Here is a 23266-nt window from a genome sequence, read left to right as displayed (position 1 = left end):
ACGAAGTTTCTTCGTACGGAGAATCAACAACGCTCAACGATTGAAAGAATCATCGATGTATTCAAAAAGAGTCAGGTTCGTGAAGAGTTTTGTGAGCGAACGACACTGGCGACAGTCGATTTCGCTTATATAGGGGATGATGGAAATCGAATTACGAGTATTAACCGAGACCCTGTTTATTTGCCTAGTCGCTTAAGGCGGTGTACACACGCGGACTAATTTGCTTATCGATATCTCGTTAGCCACACGATGGCTTGTCAGAGGGTGCTCTCGAACAGTGTCATCTCTGACAGTTATGCTGTGTTTATGGACAGACTTTTGCATATAAAATAATAATAATTATAGTTACTAAATAATTAATAAGCAATAATTAACGAATAATTAGTAATACCGTATGCAATAATAACTGCAACAATTATTATTTTATATGAAAGATCCACAGAGAAAGGGGGAATGATAAGTTTTTACATTTCTCGATAAAAGAAAATTTATTTTTCCATATATTGGGTGTAACAGAACATGCGAGATCCGCTTCTTGAGCTAAAAACAATGAAAAATGTTCGTATAAACATGCTCTGGCTGTCTTTGTCTATGAGGTACAAAGATTTTGTACATGGAACAACATCTATTGAAAATGTTGGGATACCAAGGTTCAGAATAGAACAAGCTTTGCAACACATTCGGGAAACACCAGGAACCATTCAGAGTGTAACTGGATCCATGACAGGACGTCTATAGGCTTGGGAATGGAAGGTGGTCGTTTTGAGCATCTTCTGCGAAAGTAATTAGGTAACATGAAATCAGAAGAGAAAATTCGCTACGTCTTATAAACGAAGACAGATAGGACATATGTTTTTAGATGTACAATCAGCTCTGGATGCGGACCCCACGTGTTTCATTACATTCTGTGTAATGTCGCAACTTCATATTTTCTCATAGATATCGTATCAAAGTAAAACGTTTTATTCTTTATTTTATTCTGCATCGTCTTCAATTTTTACTTAGAATTCTAAGTAATATATGATACATAAATCTGTAAGAAAATGTGATAAAGGAAAAAGGAACAGAGGAATCTTAGAAGACTTCATATAAAATGTTGGAAATTTATTAAAAAATTCTCGAGATAAATATGCGATGGATATATTTTTTTATTTCCATGCCTTGTGTGGCTTAGATATTAAGGGATGAAGTATAAAGCATCGTTAGAGTTATACGATCGGATTACTATCCAAAAAAAAAATGTAATTCTTTAGACGCGTTTTAGCGTCCTCCGTCGTTATAGTCCTGCAACACGATCATCCTTGATATTCTTTTCACAGGATCTTTTTACGCGGATTGTTTGCTCGAATAGCCCCTAAAAGTTACGATACCCTTAACTCGCGAATCTTTCGAATCGATTTGTCCACCGCCGAGCATCTACTGCTCGATGAAACTTAGCACGCGATGAAAGAGAAATTGCAATATTTCAATGAAAGTATCTCTCGATGATCGACGAAATAAATAAATACGTCTCTATACGTATAATATTTACTTCGTCCGCTTGACAAAAGCGATTTGAACGTCAGATTTTCTAGGAACTTCAAACGATCAAAATTCTCCTTCCTTTCCTTTCGTTCTCAAAGTCTTTAAGCTTTTCCCCTTTAGCGTACATAATGAATAAGGATGCATAAAATACTTAGAACGATGCAGAAATCTCTTCTTAAGTTCAGTTTCTTCAATCGCACCCATAAAGATATACATTTGTGTGCAAATTCATAGTCTATCGATTAATTAATACGCGTCTTACGATATCCTCGCCAGACGTCGTCCAAGTCTTCGCGACATCCTGGAAGAAAGTAGCTCAAAGCAGCGACGAAACTCTCGAACGGCATTAAAGGCCGATTATCCGCGCAACCTGGCTAGTTACAAATTGCGAAATTCATTAAACTGCACTATTAAAGAGTTCCCTCTTATGGCTTAGCAGGTCGCCAGATATCAGAGGAACGAGGGATGAAAAAGAGCCAGCCAGCTCTTTTTAGCTCGGTTTGCGCTGCGGCTTCATCCACTTTTCCCCTCGTTCCAGTCGATGTTTGCTCGATGGCTAGCGTCCACGAGGGTGTTCAACGATCGTAGATCCAACGCAGATTATCCATCGGCTTCCGTTTATATGCTTCTTTCCACTTCGATCTCGTTGTTTCGAAGAACTTTCTATTGACTATCGAAGAGCTGTTCCGTTACGGATAGTTGAATATCAACGGGTATTTCGTCGAGGATATTCATTTTTGTTTCACGAGGTGATTTCTTGGGAATTTTCTACCGTAGTTGTCTTTTAGTTCTTGTCGTTACTTCGCGTTGCGGTATTAGTTTTCTCATGTTTTTCTCATTATTTTCTCATGTCTTTTCGTGTTTTCAAAACTAATATTTACCGTTGTTTGACGAGGTAATTCTTTTAGAATATTTCAGTGGAATATTTTACAATTGTAGTTGTTATTTAAGGTGAAATTATTACACAGTTACTAGTCTTTTAGTTATTATCTCTTTTAGACTTCTGACTTGAAGTACTTCGAAATTATGTTATAACGTTCAAGATCTTGTTTTATTTTACGATTTTCTCGTAGTGTTCGGAATTTAATTTTCCATCGGGTTCTTTTTATTCCGAAAAAATAGAGAAGCGATAACAAAGATATTTTTGAACTGCGCGTCCTTTGACTATCTCCTTTAATTTTGTACGTAGTATACTTCGAGATTTCTGTCACATTTGACATTTGACGTCAGAGCTATCTAGCTTATCCGCGTTTTGTAGCTTTTCAGAATATTAGTTTCAACCCGAAATTTCGCCCTTAATATTAGTTATTATTAGTAGAATATTAGTTTCGCCCTTCAATCGTAATTTCAATTTCTTATCGTAATTTGTAGCGTTTTATTTACAGTGGCAGATTTGGCAATGAAACGTAACGTGTTAAGCAACTATTATTCTTAGGTTGTTAAATTTAAAAAGAAGCTTGCAACTGAAGTTGTAAAGTTATTCGAGGATTGTTGAACGCAAGGAAAATAAATGGACCAGCGGTGCTGACTCAAGAAAACTATGAAATGTCAACAGCTTGGGAACTCGTTTCTCAGGTGCAAAAATAACACGCTAGTACGAGAAGAGAAAGACTTAGAGCTTATGGCGTTCCGTGAAAACACTCTGGTAATACTTTATACACGTGCTACGTTGCGTTAACTAAAAGAACGTCATTTCTTATTTACGTCAATTGACAATGATCGTACAAATCATAAGACATCGTTTTCTTCCACTCGTGAAAAGCTTCTTTTTTATCATTTCGTAATTTAACTTTGTTTCATCATGTCAATAACACACTTTTCTTTTTAAACACCATGCTACATGACGTATAAATGATTACTGTATTGATTCATATCAATGGTGATATCGATAATTTTTATTCAAAAATATCGACAAACATTTTTAAGACAAAAACAGATATATGTGTAAAATGATAATACGAAAAAGTTTTATGGTTTGTTCGTGAAAAAATCCTAAAGAGATCTAAGAAGTCCTTGATCATTTTTTCTTAAACTCTTGTACCTCTTTTCAGATATTATTCATTCGTTCCTTCGTTTTCAGGATGGGTTCGAACTTTCAAGTTCGAACTTTTCGCGTGACTTTGCGGAGGTTTTAGTTCCTTGCCCGCGTGTATTTATGTCTGTTCCATTTTCCTGAAACTCGAAGCGTGACTACTATACTTTGGCTGCTAACGAAATTCATAACTTCGTTACGTCGTGACCTATAACACGAAATATATAAAAACAAGAATACAATATAGTAAAATACGATATGCACGCGCAGATAAAAATAACAAAATTCAGAAACATTTACATTCCAATACTCCAGCAAAGTATTAAACGACCCGTGTTGTCTTATCGATAGACTCCGGATATTTCTGCGTTTATGACAAAAAAGCACGGAGTATTCACTTTAATATTTGCTGCGTGACACAAATCTTTGTCATTGTCTAATTGCATCGTTTCGTTTGATCACGTGGCCACAATAATTTTTGTACAAAATTCGTAAAATAGAAATTATTATACAAAGCCGATATAAAAACGAGTTTGCATAAAAGTTCGCAATCTACGTATCGATCGTGTCAAAGAATAGAAAACGATAGGAAAGACAGTGTACGAAAAAATAAATAAACGCGTGGATCCTTTCGAATATCGGAAAGAAACTCTCCGATCTTCTTTCAACAACTATCTATAAGGGAAAGCGTTTGGGATTGTTAAAAGAATATCCATGTCGATGAACCTTCTGAATAGACACGGCGGATAAACGATTGCGTTTAACAAGCAATCGATGTCAAGCGATGGGAAATGTATCGTCGAGCGAATCGAGTGAAAGCATCTTTTTTCATCGTTCATTCGGAAACGAACTTTCTTCGTGTCGGAAAAACGCGATCATCGGACACAGAGCGGGAAGGAAAATAACGCGAGAGAGGAACTACGCCTCGAATAAATCTGTCGATCGAATCCAAGCGATCTTCAGTGTTTGCTTTCGTTCCCATCGTTAAATAACGAGACTTCTCTTGCGTCATTAATTTACATATCTGCTTTTAAAGTTTACGATTCTTCTTTACTTTTTGTATATTTCTATACGCGATGGCAATACGTTGTGAGATATTACATTTTACAAGATTCATTCTAGTTTTGGTAATTGGTTCGATTCTGATTGGTAATTCGTTTGGCGATGAGAAGATCGAGAACGATCCTGTGAACTTCCGGCACGTGAAGGATCTCGAGGTAGCTGCTAGTGAACACGAAGGCAAGTAATAGTTTTCGAGAAGTCTGTTCGTAGTTGCTTCGATATTTGAATCGTTATTTTGTTTAGAAAATGGTAAATACGTTTATATACATACTTTTCGAAGTAGCTGGTTTAATTACTTTTTTAAGGTACGTTAAATCATCGTCTGAGAGAGATTCGCTGGTCAAAGTAAACGAATTTATTCACAATAGGCATTTATTAATTTGCAAAAGCACATTTCTTAAAGTAAATGAAAGCAAATTGAATCTTAATCTCAAGATACGATTCAAAACTAATATTCCTCGATTTACAAAACTATTAAATTAATAATAAAAATTCGTGGCTAATGCTTCAAGCGTTCGAGAGATCAAAGGAATCATTCTTTGTAATTGTCACCTTTGTTTTATTCATTTCTCGATGCAAGAAACGGTAGACTTAATTAATACCGAAATAGAACGCCTTCAGTTACTCGGTAAACCTTAATAACTCCAATTAACACCATCCTTTCATGGAGTTCGAGAATTTCTTGAGAAATTTTCGGCAAAGGGTGAAAAGCTTTATTCGGTAATTAATTCAAACAGGTGGAGAAAGGCAAGAGGAAAAGGGCGGCGGCACCAAATACGAGGAAGATCATCATACCGTTGACGACGAGAAGGGTGACAAGGTACAGCACCATTGTTCGAACGAATTTCTCGTGCAAAATTGTTCAACAGTTTCTACGAAATGCACGTTCGTAAAAATTCTTACCAACGTGTTTCATTAAAAGAAGGATAAAAGAAAAAAGTAGAAAACACGATGTTTTAAGCGTGACGTTTTATTTTGGATTGTTTTTACGTTAAATAAATTGCAGATATTTATGCAAATTCATATCTTCATAGATGCAGATAAATAAAGCGTGTATTTTATTTTTTAAGTTTGATAATACGCGCTTTACTTTCGATATTTCATATATTTTTGCATTTGTACATTTTTTTCCAGATTTTTGCATATTTACACTTGTCAAAAACGCATAAATGTCCGCAGTGTAATAACCAGATGAGAATATTCCTTTTACATTTATCGAACGATTTCGTAGAAGCTTTCGCAGTTTTTATACAAATCGTTATTGATGAATTAATTTTATCGCTCGCTGAAAAAGCCAGAGGAAATAAATTAACACACGAACAATGCATTTAAAGTAGAAAATGATAAAAGAATGCTCGTTGAAATGGTTTAACGTTACGATAAAGGTCATAAAGATGCAGTAACAAGATCCATTATTTCTTCGATATCTTTTCTCAAGAATGATTATTAATACATAAAAAAAATACTTTATTGCGAATTATAAAAGAATACTCGTAAAATGCTTCGATACTACAGGGAAGACTTCCAATAACTACTCTCAATATCAATATCTTCGATAAACGATTGAATTTTATAATTCAATATCAATTATATTACAATATCAACTTCTCGTTCATTTACGCGTTAATGTTAATCAAAAAATCCATACACTTGCGAACAACAGTGTAAATACATTATTTTTCAATCTCCTTAAATTTCTCTCCAAATTTCTCAAATACGCCCAATATCATCGTAATTTCATCATAAACTCGGCAAACCGTAATATTTCGGCGCTAATTGATAATCTGGCTGCAATATCACAGCTGTAACAAATTTCCTTGGGAGCATGCAACACTCCTCTTCTCCTGCAGCCGTACTCGTCATCGTCGACGTCCAAGACTCTCTTCCCTTTTTATCGCCCGTAATATTAGTGTCCACCCGGTGTTCTTAAGGGATTATTTATTATACGGTCGTCGTTGCGCGAACGACATCTTTGCAGAGACCGAACGACGCTTCTTTCTTCACCGGGAAATTCTTCGTAACGACGAGACGGTATTTTCGCCCCTTTGTCCGGTACACGCACCCTTCGATATTGCTTCTCGCGCTCGTTTCATGGGCCGCTGACCACGAGGCAATTAATTCGTCAACGGACTCGTTACTCGTCCAAAAAATTCTTTTCAATATGACCATTCGGAGAAAATTCTTTGACTTCTTCCAAACCAGTCTCTTTTATGAATTATAACGTCGGTGTTTTCCGATTCTTTCCTGTGATATTTATAGCGGCGAGTAGACCGTGGATTTTTATGAAAATTCGTATCTTTTAAGAGTACAATCGACCGAGTAGATCCTTGGTAGAATACAGTTGTCTTATATTTTATAGAAAGTACTTTGGATATTTTGTTTAGTTTTTCCATATTACGTGCATTCCATGCAATTTTGCGTTTTCAAATCTCCTATGAACGCATGGAAATCCGCAGTTTGTAGCAATTTCTGTAGCTGTATGGCATTTTGCCCGTATTTGTTGTACGATCTTTAATCTTATCGCATATTTTTATAACGCGAATGCCTGTTTCATCGATCACGAATGCTTGAAAACAGGGTTACAAGGTCTTCCATGAGTTCGACAAGGGTGAGAAGGGCCACCATGACAACGAGGGCCACAAGCAAAAGTACGACGAGAAAAAGGGGAAAGAGGAAAAGGAGCACGAGGAGACGGATCATTACGACGAGAGTCACCATGGCGAAGAAGGCGAGAAAACTGCGAAATTCGACGAGGAGGGCAAACACCAAAAAGGCTACAGCACCAAAGGAGAGCACAGTATTTCTAAGAAGGTTTTTATTTCAAAAATAACAAATTACGTACTTCAATCTCCGTTTAATTAATCCGACGAATTTTCGATGGAAATTCCTCTACGATTTTCCAGTAAACTTTTCAAGTAAGAAACTATACATAGGGTGGATAAAAGTTTCTGAAGTCGCTACGTGGATATCTTAAGAAAAATGTAATTCTCTAAACACAAAGAGTTTTATTAAGAAATTATGATACGAGACGAGTGTTGTAGGACGAGTATGAGAAGAAGCACGATTTTTACGACGAGTATCACGAGGATGGGGAACACGAGAAACATGGAGGGTACCACCACGAACACGAAGGCAAGAAGGGTGGACACGAGAAGAAAGGACATACGGACTCTGCTCGTCGCGAGGTTTGTTAAAATGATAATTTCTTGTGCAACTTCTCACATGTAGAAATTAATTGGTTCCTTTCCTGAAAAATTTATCATTTATTTATTTGATTTGTTCGTGGATCAGTTTTAATTTGTCCAAATGGTAAGAAATTGTTACATGATTTCTAAACGTTCAAACGTTTCTAAACTTGTTAAATTTGATATTAATTGATATATCTATCAGCATCGGCATGGTAAAAAGAAGAATCACGAGGAGGGTCATCACCATCGTAAACAGAAGGGTCGCAAGCTCGCTGAAGGCCACGATAGTCATCATCAACACGATAAGAAATATGGAAAGAAGGGAGGACACGAATCAGGGAAGAAATGGTTCGCCAGCAGCGGTCATTAAATTCTCAAGAGATAAAGTATGTTTTCTAAATAAGAATTTATGCTTCGAAAGATTAACTCTTCAGCTAGTCATGACAGCGAGTATCCGCGTTTTAAAACGACTCGAAGATTCGTTAAAAAATATTTAAATGATTAACGTATGACAATTTAGAAAACTCTTAATCCGTAGTATGGAATTTAGAGGAAACAGAATTGAAGATTATGGTACGTTATACATACATTATACATCCTTAGACGTAGAAATCATTATAGATAATTATTCGGTAAAATATTAAACGATCTTCAAACAAATTAGTGAAATTGAAAAATCAGTAGCGCAACAAAATATTCATCGTTAAAAATCGATCAAATTAAAGATCACAGCGTATAAAAGATACGCATAGAAATCATAATAAAGTCGCAATTTGTACGTATGAAATATTAAGTAGCTTTAGCCCTTAATCCGAACCGAAGTTTATCGATTCACTGTGCACTTTCGCCGTGATGAAATTTTCAAGGGAACCAACATGTCATCGTTCTCGGAACTCTAATGCAAATGCATAAGAACATTCGGAGGAAGTAGTCGAACGTAGAAACAGAATGCAGGCGCGTAAATAGCGAGGCAGGTGTGCGGAATCGTGTATATTCGTCGACTGTTCGAGGTGACAGCAGTAACGAGTGCAAGTTCTGTAGAAAGCAAGACTGTGCTGTTTATGAACGAGATCTTTATTCGAAAAATTACAAAACTTTATCGCCTATGCAAATGTCAGTTAATCTCTTTTTAGTAAAGTTCGTTAAATATATACGAACAGGCGTCAAGAAACTATCTTTATTAAAAAAAATTCGGCTGTCAAAGCAAAGGTTGAATTTTGCCCACTGAATTTTACCGGATTTAATTAAATTCCATTGGATGTTTATAAAATTTCATTAAATTTTAGAAGAACAGTTAGAAAAATATACCAAAAACGTAGCTTCTTTATTGCTCTAGCTTATTACATAAATATTTACAAACTTGTAGCAAAAATGAACAATTCCTTTTTGAAGAAATCTATTTTCGTACTTATGACGAGAGTCTAAACATTTCAAATCAAATTATATATCGTTATACAGTAACAAACATAATATTATGGCTAAATTACGAAAATTAATGTAAATTGGTATTTTTATAAATGCAACTAAAAAAAGTAGAATCTATGCAAAGATATGTTTTACATACCGAGTATTATACCTTGGATATGTTATATATTTTCCCATATTTATGATATACGCTTTTAAATTTTCTACAAGTGCATAAAAATTATTATTATAATTGTTAAGTCATTTTTTATCGAACCTTGACTCCTTTGTCTGTCTTTGTTTACCGATACGTTTCTTTGGATATATTTAATACGTGATATATGACATTGAATATGAATATTTTGAATGATAATACATGGAACCTGCTACAGAAATTCGCATCACTTTTTGTACATGAAATTGTACGACAAACAAGGGATGAGGAAGTAACTTTTGTAAATCCTTTATGAGCTTTAATGGGATACGCTTGAAACCAGATAATAATAATTCTGGATTATCCATGTTGATAGTATGGTGCAAAATATATCTCTCTGCGCACTCCAACGTTTTGCGATATTTCGATCGTCCAGTTGGATATTTATACATATTTAGCAGTTTTATCTCAAAGGATTCTTAGAGTTCGTTATTCCAACTAGAAGGCTATGTTGCTGTCACATTTCGAAAATTGAATTGTGAAATTAGAATTACCGAGATTATTGTCGAGGGGAATTCTCGTATAATATATTTGCAAGGAAATGAGATGCAAGGGGATTAAGGGGAATATTCTACTTTTCAATGTCATTATGTTCATTTTTGTAAATTAAATTTCATATTTCGTCGCCTGAAAACTTTCATTCTTTCCTCAGAGAATTATGAATCTACATCGCAAAGTTGCAAGGATCGTAAAAGAATTTTTCGACCAAGATCGATCCAAGATCGATCAGTTATATATAGCGAAACATCTGGACGAGTAGAACAAGTCAGAAAGTCGCGTTGGCCGATCAAGCGAGAATTCGTTCTCTCCCGATCTCTCGCGACGATTATTCCGGCGTGAAAAGTGAAAATCTTGGCGTGAAATTGGCCACGGTCCGCTAAAGCGCTTCATTGTCGCGCTGTTGAATGAATACGACCATAGTATCGACTCGAGATACCGCGATTGTTCTCGCGACAGGAAGCCAGACGCGTCCGCTTATCAAACTCTTCCGTGAGATACAACGTTGATTCACGAATTCAGCAGTTAATCAGTGTGCCCGAAAATGATTTTCTGGTTCATTTCAGGCAATCCTTATCGTATTTTTCTCATAAATTAATTTCTTCTAACGCCGTGAAAATTAACGATCCAGCTGTTTATTTGTCAAATTGGTAACAAAACGAAAAGTAGAAGAAAGTTGATGAAATTACACAAGATAAGCATCGATCAAGCGTTTAACCACTTTTGGCACGCGAATGTCTCGATAATATTAAGAAGCTGCAACAAAAATATGAGATATGAGCGATATGTCGGTAAATATTATTTTTCTTTTTTTTTTGTATATCACAATATATTAGCGTAATTATAATGGAATTAATCGTAACGAATTTGGACAGAATGGCGACGAAATTTAATAATACGATAAATACGAAATAAAAACATTGGTACTGTGTGGCCTTCACGTTCCGTAACTCTGTTAAAACTTGTTAATAAAGCACTTAAAGATTTTTGTCGCATAAGAAAATTTCTACCTATAAAACAGCAATGTAATATTAGCCCGACAGACGAATGGACGTTTTTCGAAGTTGTAAAATCTCTGTTTATTTTAGAAATTGGTAAAAACGTTCAAACCTCTTGGATAATTTTTTCTAAGTATTTTGACAACTCTGTTTGCGCACTGCTTGAAGTAAAGTTGTCGTTAATTCACGCGAGTAAAGCGCCAGAGAAATAACGTGGAAATGCGAAGGGAAAAGGGTCGTTCAAAGTCAGATAGAGCGCGTGACCTGTTAAAATGACTTCCTCTGCCATTTTTCATCAATTTATTACTGAAACGTTATAGGAGTGCTATAAAAGTACTATTTATCATTTTCGATTCGCTCATTCACTTACAAAATTTCAGTGATAACACGCACTTTCATCTTTTTCTTCAAAAAAATATCGTTCCAACCGATCCGATTATGATTGAAACTAAATTGCACTTTCTCTCCACTCTTTTTCATAGTTTTCTCTTCGTATTGCGACGTTGTTTCTCAGCCACGGCTGAGCACGAAATAAAAACAGAAAAATGCCGCGATGCCGTTCCTTAAATACCACGCTGCAAGGACAAGAAGATGGTCGGATCGAATGGTAATTTCAAGACGGTGAACGAGGCCAGTCGTTTTCCATGAATCGAATAAATTCCCAAGATGAGCCGAAGATTGCCCCTCTGGACAGTTAACGAACACAGTTTTGCAAGCGTACGGGCGGCGCTCGTGGGAGGAACAACGTCAGAAGCTCCGACGCAGCCCTTCGTCGATCTTCGTCTTGCCACTAACGGGCGAATTAAACGTTACAAGTAATCCTGGAACCTTTTCTTTTTTCCTGTCTTTCTATTTTCGCTGCCCACGCGAAGCGTGTCTTCGCAACCCCGAAACACTTTCATCGGAGAATGAAAGCAGATGGAACGGGAAACGGCTGTTTCGCTACGAAACTTTAAAGCGTGACCGTGTCACGCACGAAAATGAAAGTCTAAAGTGCATTTCCAAGTGCGTCTGGATGGACGTCAAGGGCGGCTTTTCGAGAGGGTGTGGAATACGATGGAAGTTCTAGAGAGTTTGGTAAATAGAACATACTTGGAGATGTACATATGCCGAAGAGAAATATGTTGGACGTATGGTGGGTGTAACTTCGTATAAAATGTTTGAGCTTCTCTTTTCTCTTCTTTTCCTATTCTACTTACTGCTTGCTCGTTCGATATTGTGCGATAAAAATGATATTATCGTGTAATTATTATTCTCGTCTTTTTTACGTCGTTATTAATTAACATGTAATTATTATGATATAAATATTTATTTCTGTAATATGGTAATATAACGAAGAACCAACTGCAATTGTTTCAACGTTTCTTTACACGACATCTAGTAAACTGATTCTCTAACTGTTAAAAAAAAATCGGGCCTGTTGATCGAATTTTAGAAAAGTTACTCTGTCTTGAAGAGTGTTGGCTTACGCGAACATTGCTGTACATATAGTTACATTGCGCATAACGTTTGTCAATTTGTCTAACTATTACACAGTAAATCGATAAAAATTTTGATTTTCGGTTTCGTAAGCAATTTTGCTTGCATATTGGTTATTGACATGAAAATTTGACGTAATCGAAGCGAAGTATGATTTTAATTATAGGAACGAGCACACGCAGAAAGGTAATTCGTCGCGTAATTTGAATTAATAAATAATTTGTTTCGGATAATTGTTACGGACGATTGGAAGTGATAACTCGATTGAAATGAATCGCGTGATCGGTAATCGCATCGCTCAACTCGTCGACGACGGTTGTGCATAATTAATCTCGATACGTATACATTTACGCAGCGCAAATCATAACGATATCGTGTATATAATACGTTGGCAGAGTTTTAACGAAACCGTGCGGCACGACGAACATAAATTCGTCACAGGTGATTGCAAAGTAGCGATCGATTTACCGCAACAGCGATGGTTACTTCATTAATCGTTACAAAATGCCTAGCTTCTATTGAAAGACGAGGCTGCAAGATTTTTCTTTCGATCTGGAAGAAAGTTTCAGAAAAATATTCGATGTAACTGTTTCACACACGTTATTAAGCGTTTGAATATAATATTTATATCGCGTATGTACGTGTAATTATAATGTAAAAAACTATGCTCCGTTTCTAAGTCATGAAAAACCAGAAGACCATAAACAGTTTCTTTCTCTGTTTTAAGCTACACGTAACAGAAATGCCGTACGATAACTGTCCCATGTCTCTGGAACAAAACGTTGAACAAAAATCACGTGTAATAATCCTGCAACGAAATGTCGTGACAAGCGAAAAAAGTATTTCATCGGATTCTCGTACACAGTGCAATTAAACCACTTTCACGAACCGCCAGCTACAAGCAACAAAACTAAAAATACGATTTTCCCTATATTTTCACTGGCAAACGAGAACCAGGAGCATGTCACGTTACGATTATTCCGGTAATTAACAGTTGGCGAGGATTTTACTTGTTTTAATTGAGCAAAATCCAACTAGCGAACGACCAACTAAAAATAAAAAAAAGAATAAAGGAAGTTTCCAAAAGAAAAATTATTACTGGGAATACGATGAACTTTAGATAAAAACGCTGAAAAAGGAAGAACGAGGGCAAAGATTTGTGCAATATCGTCGAATAAGAGATGGAGACTTTGAGATGTTTAGCACGATTCGGCCGAGCGACCATCTTGTGCAACTTTATAAACGGAGAAAGGAGGAAGCTGAAAGATTCGATCGACAAGGAGTCAGGTTTGCTGGCTCGATCGGGTAAATCGACACTTCTAATCGGTGTGAAATTGTCATATCATTCGCGAATGGTTTTCTGTGGTGAGAAATCACCCGATATAATTGCCTGGACCAGGTAGAATTGCAGCTCAGTTTACGTTCTGTGGCCAACGAGACATGGGAGCCCGCGTGTTATCGGCAGTCGTCCTGCTGCTTTTGCTGTTTTGCCTGGTAAAGTTCACCGATATTATAAATAATAGTTTAAAAACTCGAACTCTATTCCCAAAATAGTTAAATGATCAAAAATAGTCGACAATTTTTCTAGGCTGTTAAATATACGTATAGTTTGTGTTTTTAATTGGGGTGAATCTTAGAATCGATGGATAATTAACATTTTAAACGACACAAGTGAAATATAAATTGTACAAAACGGTTGTGTAGTATAAGTATTAGAAACAAAGAAAAATATTTTACGTCAATTTCAGTACGACGATTACTTATTTTGAAGGCTCCTAGGGGTTTTTGGTGGGTTTGAAGCATATACGTCAGTGTAGGTGAAATTGAGCGAGGAATGCGAATTCAATTTAAAATTGTTTGGAGAAGTTTTAAGCAATGAACGTTTTTCGAAACATCGTAGTATAAACTCGAGCGAATAAATGCATACGATTTATCTGTTAGAGCCTCGTTAAAGCTTTCGAAGGTATAATTTTAATTTATTTGAATGTATTTGAATTTTCACGTTTTTTACGTTTATCCATCTTACGAACTTTTCTGTATACTGTACATACATATATTCTTTAGTATATCCTAATTATTATAACAGAGAACGAACGCACGATGCGTGGAAATGTAGAGAAACTGACGAGTTGCAAGTTAGAACGCGTAATTTTAATTGGACCTTTTTTCCTTTATTCCTGCATGGGATTGCAATTCGTTATAGAAACTGAGCGACGCATAAATACGACTACGCGTAAACTAACAAATACACTTTATCTGTGCATTACAATAATTAATATTGCAACATTGCGATTGATAAAATTGATAAAATATAAATTTAGATAGCCACTCGTTCACGCTTTGTAGAAGTTTTCGTTCGAAAAAGTTGTCAAACTTTCTAGATGAAAAAACGAGAAAAAATTCACTTTCTCGTGCAACGGTATTACATCCATATATTTTATTCGTTACGTAACAAGCAACTGTCTCGTAAGATTATACTAAAAAGTTTCACACAAAAAAGTAGCATCATGCTTCAACCGTAACCAGACACAATCGATTTTCTCGGTTGCAAATCCTTTCAATTACGAAATGTATCTTTCACAGGGCACAAGATCGTCGATACTAAATGCGAACATCATCAGAATAAGGAGAGTAGTCCCTTTGAACCCAAGACAAACGGCACTTTTCGATGTTCATAATGCTACAAAAATCAACGACGAGATTTTATCGTTAGCAGAGAGCCAAAATGTGATTCCCGAGAAAAATAGCGTTAAAGGCAGGTTGGATGAACGAGTGGATCGATCGAGAATAGCGTTGGTAAACGCTGGTGATGTAAAAGGCTTGGAAAATTTAAAGCACGTTCTGTCTGTCGTTGAATACGAACCGCAGAAAATTAGTAAGATAGGGAAAAGGAAAATTGTGGACTCTTATAACATCAACCCTGGTAAGTAAACTGAAAAGTAAATTTAAACGAATTGTAATACAAGATATTACTTTCGTATGCTTACTTTTTTAAAAGAGTTTTATGTTTGTAATCGGTGGTAATTATATTAAAAAATTATGTATGCGTCTGCGCATGCAAATACACTTATCTAAGTAGAAATACATTTTCATTGAAACTTCAAATTCTCAATAAAAGGAATAACTTCGAACGAGGACGCTAGGGGAAAAATATATAACAAGTTTACTTTTATTTATTTTATATATTTTATATTGAAATTATAAATTTTACTTGAAAGAATAAATTTTTATTTATATCGAAAAATTCGCTTGTTGATTCATTCGACAAATTGGAAAAGTCAAAAGATAGAAAATTTTTCTTCCATTGAAAGATTCGTTCAACTTTCTTTAACCTTAAATGTCATTTCCGAAAAGCAAACTATTTATTTTTCAGATACCATAGTTGCCAGCCGCGAAAGCGCGAGTCCAGCAACTCCGGACGTTACGAACACATACTACGAAGTACCACGAACCGACCATCCCAAGAAACTCGTAACAATACCACAATACTATTCCAGACCCGACCAAGGTAGCCAGAAACCGCTTAAGATCGATTCAAAATCAAAATCTCGAGACCCAGAGCACATATACCGAGTCACAGTCTCGAAAGCAATCAAAGGAAAGTATTCTAGAACTCGTTCCCCGCAAACTCTTCGATCAACTACACCAAAGGACGAAACGAACGTCGAAAATGTACCTAACCAAAAGATCGCTACTCCTTTGTACAACCCTCATACGTTGGCCGCTGCCCCACAGAAAAAGTACTACACAGACTCCGTAATTACTACAACACCTTCCGGCAACGATTCTTATCCGGCAAAAGTTAGTAGACGGAAGAAAAGTCGCAAACGAGTGACGAGTAAACCTGCACAACAAGTAGAATCATCCAGCTTCACTGAAAATACCGAAAATTATCCTAAAGAATTCCTGAAGGCTCGAGAATCGGCAACGAACGAAAATAAGAATAAATCGAGGAGATTAAGCTTGCAAGCCAAGTTACCCAAGTATGATATTGCACCAAGACCATTTTCCATAAACAGATACTCTAAAGAAAGCCAGGAAGACAATTTGGAGAAAATAAATGGTAAAGGAATAGCCTCTGACGAGATCCGAAGCATCGACGATAGAAATATTCATCGAAATACTGCGAAGATAGATAGTGGCCACTCGAGTGGTTACAGAAATTCTTTGCCTGGATTAAATAAGAAATCGCACGAAAGGAAAGATAGTAAAAGCAGTTCGACGATCCGAGTGAACGTGAAAGATGGTTCTCTGTCTACCGATCTTCGAAAATCTTTGAAATCTGATGCCAATAGAGTCGGTGTTCCTTACGAGGATTCTCAGATCTCCGAAGAAAATGGTTCTTTCGAAGATAAAAGTTCTGCCGATCATTCTAAATCCGATAGGCATAGTCATAAGAATTCCCAAATCTTAGCGAGAAATGACTCGTTGGAAGACGAGACCTCTGTCGATCATCGCGAATCTTCTAAATCTGATGCTTCGAAACAGAAACATAAAAATTCTGAAAGCAAATATTCCGACAGAGATGGTTCTTTCGAAGATGAAAGTTCTACCGATCATTCTAAATCTGATGCTGATAGACACGGTCCTTATAAGAATTCCCAAATCTTTGAGAGAGATGACTCGTTGGAAGACGAGGCCTCTGTTGACCATCACGAGTCTTCTAAATTTGATGCTTCCAGACGCACGCATAAAAATTCTGAAAGAAAATATTCCGACGGAACTGGTTCTTTCGAAGATGAAAGCTCTACCGAACGTCGACAATTTTCTAGACCCGATGCTGCCAGACTCGGACATTATAAAAGTCCTCGAAGAAAGTTCTCTGAAAAAGATGGTTCATCCGAAGATGGAAGTTCGACTAACGAACCGACAAATGGTAATAATCGATACACCAGTGGGTCGGAACTAGGTAAATCTTCCGAAGAGTCATCAGTAATCTCATCGAATTCGAATTCTTATCAAAACATCAAAAGTCCAGCAGTTACTGTTCATTCGGTAAATCCCATAGTCTCCACTCTATCACCTTACACAGCATCCAATTTACATTCAAATAACTACGTTTACTATCCGGCATCGCTGCCCACTCAGGCACCGGTAAACCAACCTGAGCAAAATGACGCAAAGACGCAAGAAAACGATGAGAAGGATAGTAGAGAAGCTTCTGATGGTGTGGCGGAAGCTACGAATATTGCAAACGACGAAAGCGGGAATTTGAAAAAGGGCGGGAAATATGAAATACAGAGAAAGTCAGACGAAGACGAGTATATTCGTGATAGTGAACGTGTATCTAAAGATGTAAAAGATGGTTGGACGAAGGACGATGGACTTACGAAGGACGAAGACAGTTATGGTCAATATGCGCAGAAGTATGACGACAGGGTGGAGGAAGATGTTGCAACCGACGGCTCGCATAATAACGAGAGTCATCAGAGTGCAAAAGAGGGTGCAGCGAGTGGCGACGCAGGTGGAAAGGGTGGTGAAGGGAAATTTGAGAAGGGTGGAGCCACGGAACGCAAGCAAGAGCATCGTGAGAGCGATGATGAAAAAGGGGAGAAGGTAGGACGTCAATGCGATTGGATGGGCTATTAATTGCTTTAACTCGTAATTAGTAATTAGCGTTTTACAGTCACTGGTAAATTTCGAAAGTTCACGTTGGATGGAGATTAGGAGGAAAAACGTGATTAGTCTTAAGTATATTTAATTAATTTTTTTTATATCAATGGCTGAATGTTTCTAACTATTTCGATTATAAAGAACAATTATACCTACGCTTTAGACGACATAAAATTACGAGTTATAAAAGTTCTGAATCGTCGAAATTAAAAAAAATTATTACGCAGAATTTTCATAATTAACGATGCGCATAGCGAATCGTTCATACTATTGCATTTCCAACTAATTCGATTACGTGTAACAAAATTCTGCGAATTCCGTTATATCCTTCGTAATAAAAATTATTAATGCCTGCGAGTTCTCAGAAACGAGGATTGTTTAAAATTCCGAACAATATTTTCACACCTATCCGTATATTATCTCCTACCGTATCCGTATATTACGTTCTCATATTTTTTTTTTTGCTTTTTCTGTGACAATTTTACGATAAAATTTTCCCAACTTTTTCAGATTCTCGGTAATCAAATTCACAGCGACAAAAACCAATAGCGCTTCGTAGTTCTCAAAGATAGGAATATCGAAGAACTCCGAAAAAAAATTAATTAAACGGTTTCTACATCGTTAAAGCTATCACTGATACGGAAATTAATCGTCGTGTGTCTAATTTGTTTTTCGTAGGGTTACAAAAGCTGGCACGAGGAGGAGAAAGCTGATAAGGGTCATCACGACAAGGAACGGCACAGCAATTATTTCGACGAGAAGGATGGCGAAAAGAAAGATCATAAAGAGGAGGGTGAATACCACCAGGAACACGATGAGGGCGAGAAAGGTGAAAAAAAGGCGGCATTCGACGAAAATGGGAAACATCAGAAGGGTTACAATACCAAGGGACAACACTTCGTGCACAAAAAGGTAAGTTTCATATGGGGTGAACTGATCTGTTTTGATTAAATTGAAGAAACTATTTTTTGCCTTTATTTACTTTTATCTAAATAGAATTAAAGGATCGATCAATAGTGAAAAAAGCAGAAACTATGTTTCTGCCTTTATTGTTTCTTGCCCAAATAGAATTTTCTAATTATTTGTCATAAATAATTTTAGGATTTATGTTTAATTTAATATTCTATTTTGATTTGAAGATTTTGCTAAATAAGCTTTGGTGATTTAGTGTTTAAATTGAAAAAATATTTTTACTAGCATTTTCTATTATCGATCGATCCTTTATTTATTTTATAGACAATTCCCAAATACACGTCGTTGGAATTCTTCAATTTCTGTTTTCACGTTACCCTATTTCCTTTCATTTTACAATTTCCTTTTTTATCTTGCAATTTCTATTTCAGGATGAGTTCGAGAAACGCACCGAGTTCTTCGACGAGTTCCACGAGGACGGTGACACGGAAAACGACGGCGAACATTATCACGAGCACAAAATGTCCAAAGGCGGTCACTACAAAGAGGGTCGTCATAATAAAGACGACCACGAAGAAATGCATGGGAAGAAAGGCAAATACGAGAAAGGTGGTCATTACGATGATGACAAAGGTCATAAGGTTGAAGAGGGCAAGGATAGTCACTACGAACATGAAAATATGTATGGGAAGAAACAAAATCATCATGATGGAAAAAAATGGACGTATAAGAAGGGCGATGGCGGAAATGGGGCTGATAAAAAGGGACACTGAGTCGATTTTCTTTAACAGCTCCAGATATTTTTGTTATTTCTTGTTGATAATTCGTTGTTTGTATAGAAATCAAATACACATATGCGTTTTTAAAAAATACTACAGGAGAATTTTAACGAAACGACGCATCAAAAAGAAATGTTTTCATGTTGCAGATCTACGTTGTCTTTAGCCAGACTAGCTAAAATTTTGATTATACAAAAAAAAATTCCTTGCGATTTTTTATAATTTTGAACTCTACACCCAAAGTTAAAACTTTCGTACAATTAATATATTTGTATGTATGATATAATATACGGTGTATATATACACTGCTCGCGAAAAAAATTGCGATACTCGTGCAATGTCGTACTTGATTCGACGAGCAACTCGTAGCGTAACCATCTGGAAGACCCAAAAAGAACTGCAATGGCTCGATAACAACCTGTTACTGACAAAACGAGCCAAAAGATAATTTAGATAAATCGATGAACTAGTCGATTGCTCGTTACTAATTACTATGAAACAATTATTAATTACGAGCTTAAAACATCCCTCTAAATTTCCAATTTAATCATTGCACCTATTCTACGACGTTTGTAAGTAGCATTAAGATTTAAATATTTTTACTAAATTGCATCGTACGAAGTATTCAATGTTCAACAAGTTATACCTCACCAAATTAAAGAAAAGAAGAAACGAAAGATTCCTCCGTTCTTCTAGTTGTAGAACAACATATAAAATGGTACTTACAAAAAGATAAAAATATTTCTCGAGACAAATCAAGATTTAGAGTCAGATTTAGAATCAAACTAACACTTACCGTGAAGAAAATTGGAAATTTCGTACGTTGCAACCTAATACACGTGCAAATTGTTATACTCGTTGTTTTTATTACGCGATACTTATATGGAGATTGTTAAACTTATAATAAATCAATTAAGTCAAACTCGTAACGAAGTACTCGAACGGTAGAACTTTGACATTTAGCTACTATGGCGAGACTACGAGCTCGAGGCTCAATTTCATTCACTTTAGCTGCACAGACGTGAAATTCATTTGCTCGGTTCGAGCCAGTTGCTCTTGTCACCGCCACTTCCTCTATGAGAAGAAATGCCTGGTGTCTATAAAAAAATGGCCGGTTGCGTGAAACTACACGAAGAAACGGTGTCATTCGAAACGTAGAGAGGAAAGAAACCCTGTTGGACGAAGCTTGTTGCACGGTTCTCTGAAATTGCTCGGCAAAGATGTTCCGTGGGAGGAAACGTTCCTTCTAACTGTAGATTCTCGACAGTCTGACAGGCCAGGAAACGTGGGAGTATTCCGTGCAAAGTTCCTCACTTCGCGGCAGGCTTCTAGAAGGAAATTTGGAAAGTTGAAATTTCGCTGCGTGATTTACGGGATGAATCGTTAGCAAGTGTTAAGTTCGTGTTGTGGCACGAACGATTATTATTATCTTCGAATCGTAAGGGAGAAATATCATAATTCGGAGAATATTATCAATTAACTAATACATCAATTAATAAGTGTTAATGAGTATTAAAATATATCGATACATACTGGATAAGTGTTGGCCTTTCGTGTCCAATTTGAACATAAGGAGCACCGTTATCATTAGTTTGAGAATATTTGTGGATTTTTGGGAAAATTCAAAAATTCCAAAATTCTATAGGATGCATATAATGTGAAAAAATAGGTACATAATGTACACAATACATAAAATATTCACAGTAAGATGAACTTCTTTAATTATGAAAGAAACAAGATTGCGTAAACACGTAAGCAGCCTGATCGTAATAGATCGATCGTTATGTTCAAAGATCATATTCCAAATGAGCTAAAGTTGGAAAATATAACACAAAATGTACGGTCACGAAGTAGCTTGAAGAAGTTGCACGAAATATTAAAGTAAAGCACTTTAGCGAAACATTGAAAAGAAGGGCAAGAAACTGCAAGAGATTATTAAAAATGGTCTATGATAAAAAAACTAGGCTCGTCGTAAATGGATATCAAGCAAGATAAGAGACACGTTGAGGTTAACAATAAAACGGCCGAAGGCAAGCGCTTCGTTATTTCAAAGGAACGAACAGAATATCTGTCGACTAAAATATTCTACGTGTAGAATGATAGATCGTGACGAAACTTTGGAGAAAAATTGGAAAAGTGCCTCGGTCGTGTCGATTAGCGATCGATCAAAGTTTCTCATGCGTTTTTTCAAATTCTTTTGAAACATTTTTATTATTAGATCGCGGTTATTTTTGCAAATTGAAATGTGCAGAAACGTATAGAATACGTATAATATACAAGAATATATGAAATATTCGAAGTAAAGTATTATTCATAATGGTTGAAGCATAACAAGGATGTTCGTTTATGTTCTATTTCTTTAATGATGTACATACAAATTTAAATTCGCGTTTATGCTTACGGCTGTCCACTTATTACAAAAGTTTTCAATATTTCTTCTCGATAATTCAATTATTCGTAGTTTAAAAATATCCACATTTAATATTCATTTAACCATATATATATATATTCGATATATAGCTCCGTAAATCATAGATTATCTTCGAATCGGTGTTAAAAATTCAAAAGTACAAGAAAATAATTTCTTCCGCCACATCGAGCTACTTTACCATCTTTCTAAAGGACAAAACGAGTCGTCTTAAAATCCCCTCATCACCACTCTCCCTTGAATCTGTCCTCTATCGACCCACCGGGTTATTAGTCGTCGCAGACCAAGATCGCGCGAACGATTCCAGCTGACATAGTCGCGGATGTCAGCGACAGGTGATTTACAATCTCTGATTCCGATATCGCGCTCCATCTTCGAATAAGATAAAAGGCTAGCAGGCTGTGCTCGAAAGTAACTCACGCCAACGCCAGGTCGTTGCTAATAGCGCGGATATTCGCTGGTCATTAAATAGGAGGTCTCACGCGACACGTCCACGGATGAGCCTCGTGTGAAGAAACACCGGTTATTCCACGGTACCATCGAGCAATCGTCACGTATCGCAACGTGAACGATGCTTCGACGCGTGCCTTCCGATTAACAATAGGTAATAAAAATGATACCGTTATCGACCAATCTCTTTTGTATATTATGAGATAACTTGGATCGATGTCGCGCGATTTCTGGTCCGTTCTCACGGGACGGGTTAACGCGAAAGCAAAATTAATACTGCGTGACGCACAATATTTTGAAGTTTGTTTCGTTAGGATGGCGAATGTATCGTTTCGGTACTTGATATAACAGAGGCTTAAACGATATGGTTATTTCACACGATTGTAGGAGAATCTGTAGAGTCACAGTGGTGGGTATCTTGCATTTTGGTATCGCGGTATTTTCCTAATTTGCTATTTAAGACGATCACAGAGAAATTTTTGATACTGTTATCGGATACTTTCTATTTTTCTATTTTTCTATCTCGTTGTTTCACCGTTATGCCATTTCGTTATTTCGTTATTTTCCCATTTTTCTATTGATCTGTTTCGTTAGTTTACTAGCTCGCTATTTTCCCATTTTCTTCTCTATCTACTTCGCTATCTTCATATATTGCCATTTCCCGACTTTTCTATTTTCGTATCTT

General features: G+C 36.4%; 2 protein-coding genes across 2 annotated transcripts; both read left to right on the top strand.

Moving 5' to 3' along the window:
* The first annotated feature begins 570 nt into the window (after positions 1-570).
* On the top strand, positions 571-8249 carry LOC117210535 (histidine-rich glycoprotein-like). The gene is made up of 6 exons (XM_033453651.1): positions 571-730; positions 4679-4795; positions 5356-5438; positions 7196-7429; positions 7660-7803; positions 8009-8249. The coding sequence occupies exons 1-6, from the start codon at positions 571-573 to the stop codon at positions 8174-8176; spliced, it is 906 nt and encodes a 301-aa protein (XP_033309542.1). The 3' UTR covers positions 8177-8249.
* A 6718-nt stretch (positions 8250-14967) lies between these two features.
* LOC117210534 (NK-tumor recognition protein-like) lies at positions 14968-19760 on the top strand. The gene is made up of 4 exons (XM_033453650.1): positions 14968-15322; positions 15773-17955; positions 18691-18924; positions 19356-19760. Exons 1-4 carry the CDS (start codon positions 14968-14970, stop codon positions 19695-19697), a joined length of 3114 nt encoding a protein of 1037 aa, XP_033309541.1. The 3' UTR covers positions 19698-19760.
* Positions 19761-23266: the final 3506 nt, after the last annotated feature.

The sequence above is a fragment of the Bombus bifarius genome, unplaced genomic scaffold (genome assembly GCF_011952205.1).
Source record: "Bombus bifarius isolate JDL3187 unplaced genomic scaffold, Bbif_JDL3187 scf7180000008206, whole genome shotgun sequence".
Lineage (NCBI taxonomy): Eukaryota > Metazoa > Arthropoda > Insecta > Hymenoptera > Apidae > Bombus > Bombus bifarius.
This window is presented reverse-complemented; position numbering and strand designations above follow the sequence as displayed.

Excerpts from the sequence above, each read along its gene's own strand:
- LOC117210535 (XM_033453651.1), top strand. The coding sequence starts at position 571 with ATGCTCTGGCTGTCTTTGTCTATGAGGTACAAAGATTTTGTACATGGA. Across the intron at positions 731-4,678 it reads AACTGGATCCATGACAGGAC|TTTTGGTAATTGGTTCGATT; the intron begins GTCTATAGGCTT and ends GATTCATTCTAG. Across the intron at positions 5,439-7,195 it reads ACGACGAGAAGGGTGACAAG|GGTTACAAGGTCTTCCATGA; the intron begins GTACAGCACCAT and ends GCTTGAAAACAG.
- LOC117210534 (XM_033453650.1), top strand. The coding sequence starts at position 14,968 with ATGTATCTTTCACAGGGCACAAGATCGTCGATACTAAATGCGAACATC. Across the intron at positions 15,323-15,772 it reads CTCTTATAACATCAACCCTG|ATACCATAGTTGCCAGCCGC; the intron begins GTAAGTAAACTG and ends TTTATTTTTCAG. Across the intron at positions 18,925-19,355 it reads AACACTTCGTGCACAAAAAG|GATGAGTTCGAGAAACGCAC; the intron begins GTAAGTTTCATA and ends TTTCTATTTCAG.